Below are 2,848 nucleotides of genomic sequence, written 5' to 3'. Positions count from 1 at the left end.
TAGTATAGGAACGAGAGATAGCAGTGCCATCACCAAACACAGACGAGTTGTTCCATCAAAAGTTAAGATAGTGGAAAATTTGTGTAATGATTCATCAGCCCAAGATTGGGTGGAACCTGATGAGTCAGATGACAGTGACTCTGAGACTGACAGCATGGACAGTGATAGCAGTGCCACCAGCCACTACAGGCGAAAACGAGCTGTTCTACTAAAGTCTAAGACAGTGGCAGAGCTGTTAAAAGAATCAAAATTAGTTCAAGAACTGGTGGAACGAGACGTAGCGGGCTCTACCTCTGAAGTGGTGAACAGTCACTCAGATACTGGCAGTCCGACACCAAAACTAGTCCCAGAAAGGGTGGTTAAAACCTCTCTTTTAAAACTTGGTGTACCTCAAGCATCTACTGCAAAGCAGATTGTTACCTCAGTCTCTACTAAAGTACTCAAGCCTGTGTACTTTATGTACTTTATCAAGCCTGTCCCAGAAAGTGTGGTTCAAACCTCTCTTTCTAAACTTCATATACCTCAAGCATCTACTGCCCAGCAGATTGTTACCTCAGCCAACCAGATTGCTACCTCAGGGTCTACTAGCGTAGTTAAGCCTGCCCCGTCCAAAATTACTAGTAATATGCAGAACCCTAACTAAAAGACTGAAACATACAATCAGAATTGTGTTGAAAGTGAAACAGGAGAAATGGTGTCCAGAAGCCAAAATGAAGGAAGCAGCAAGGAACCTGAAGAAGGAAGAAATGTTACACCAAGAGCCAGTATGACAAAAGTTGTGAAAAAGAGTTATGAAAGACTATATCAGTCTGTGTGGGAGAAAGATACCAAATTCCAAGCCTGTTCAAGGTGATGACACAAAAGCATCGTGTAAAATCTGCAATGGTACAGAGCTTAGGGCTCACAAACATGATCTGGAGCAGCACATGAAATCAAAAAAGCATGAGAAGAAGGCAGCAAGTCTGAAAATACAGAAACCAGTCCCTGAATGTGGTGAGTACTTTTCTTTTGAGCATGGCTTAACAATAGGGGAGTCCCTACGATCTTGTCATCAAGACACCTACCAGAAAGAGTGGTCTTTGTAGCACTCCTCCGAAACTTCGTAGTAATAAGGCCCAATGTCCAGTGTGTGTTTTGTCGGGAAGTCTTAACCCCATCTTGAGTTCTGTGTGTATTTTAGAGAGGCCCTCAAATACGTCATTCAACCAAGAATATCTACCATTTAGATCTCAACAGAATTTGATAACGATTAATAGCCAGTGGCCCGTTATTTTGCGTATGGGGGACCCAATCGGAGTTCGGGGACCAGTCATTGAAATCAACCAAGGAAACACACTTGTGCTTCTGTAAAGAGGCATACCACAACAGTGTTAAGCGATCTTCGGTCCCCAGAGAGGTGGGGAGGGCTGCGTTTTGTAGGCCATGTCCTAACCAAGAAACATGCAACATTTCATCCCCCTCTGACTTTTCCTTCATGGGGAAAATCCGGACGGACGTTTTGCTCCCCCCCCCCCACCCCATCCCCTTTCCGAGTAACGTTATGAAACATAGCCGAAATAATAGGTTATGAAACATAGCCGAAATAATCACGAATAATTAATGCTAATTTTCTAGGAGTCACGTCGACGAACTTGGCTTCGCGGAAGGCGGAGCTGGTGTTGGCTGCTCATGTAGCCTGTCACTTGTCGGTGAGAACAATCGACCATCTTTCTACTATCATCAAAGACTTATTTCTTGGGCCTATTGGTGAATCGGTGAGGCTAAAAAGAACTAAATTTTCCGCTCTCATTAAGAATGTGCTTGGACCTGAAACCCTGAAGGAGATAGTGGCTGACATTGGAGATGCTAAGTACTCTCTAATACTGGATGAGTCAACTGATGTCTCTACAATAAATTTCATGTGTATTTGCATTCGATATTACAGCCCGAAGTTGAAGAAGATAGTGTGTACTGCGTTAGGAATGGTTGAAGTACCATCAACTACAGCTATTATACTCCACGCAGAACTCACAAAATTTCTTGCAGAGTGCAAAGTACCTCTCAAAAACCTGATTGGTATTGGTACTGATGGGGCAAATAATATGTGTGGCGCAAATCACTCTCTATTTACATTGCTGAAAGCAGATGGGTTACCCCACCTTCAGCTTTTCAAATGTGTTTGCCACTCTCTGCACTTGTGCGCTTCCGAGGCGGTGAAAGAATTGCCGAGCAACCTAGAATTTATGCTCTCGGAAATGTACAAGTGGTTTATTGTAAGCCCGTTGCGAAGGGAAGCGTACGGCCAGATATATAGGCTGATAAATCATGGAAATTCTCCCCTTAAAATTGTGGCCCCTTCAAGTACACGCTGGTTGTCGCGATACACCGCAGTGTGTAGAGTTGATGAGCAATACCTCGAACTGACAACACATTTCCGCATCGCCAAGGAAAAAGAGCGGTGCTATACTGCAAGAACTTTACACGAAATGTACAGTGTTAAGCGCAACCGTCTATACATTGTCTTTCTGAAACCGCTATTGGCCGACTTTCAGAGGGTGAACATACTATTTCAACATTTGAATGCAGGCTAATTTCGTCTATTTCTAGAGCTGAAAGATTTGGTCATGTGCATCCTGCGCAGGATCCTTCGACCGTCTGCCATAACGTCAACCTTGAGTTTCTAATTTACTACCTTCCTGTCGACCAGGTAGACTTTGGGCATTTGTTTCTTTCTGAACTCAGCGAAGCTGATCTTCCAAGCGAGATGAAAGAGGAAATAAAGCTTCGCTGTCACGGCTTTCTCAAGACGGCTGCAAGGTCAGTTCTGAAACGTTTACCTCTTGCCATTGATTCCCTTCTGAAATTGAGA

The 2,848-nt window shown here is 43.8% G+C and overlaps 1 protein-coding gene across 1 annotated transcript; it reads left to right on the top strand.

Moving 5' to 3' along the window:
* Positions 1–791: 791 nt before the first annotated feature.
* On the top strand, positions 792–2,570 carry LOC148955406 (SCAN domain-containing protein 3-like). The gene is made up of 2 exons (XM_089107286.1): positions 792–993; positions 1,615–2,570. Exons 1-2 carry the CDS (start codon positions 792–794, stop codon positions 2,568–2,570), a joined length of 1,158 nt encoding a protein of 385 aa, XP_088963412.1.
* The last annotated feature ends 278 nt before the right edge of the window (positions 2,571–2,848 follow it).

The sequence above is a fragment of the Artemia sp. Qi Xiang Cuo genome, chromosome 2 (genome assembly GCF_049724085.1).
Source record: "Artemia sp. Qi Xiang Cuo chromosome 2, ASM4972408v1, whole genome shotgun sequence".
Classification (NCBI taxonomy): Eukaryota; Metazoa; Arthropoda; class Branchiopoda; order Anostraca; family Artemiidae; genus Artemia; species Artemia sp. Qi Xiang Cuo.
This window is presented reverse-complemented; position numbering and strand designations above follow the sequence as displayed.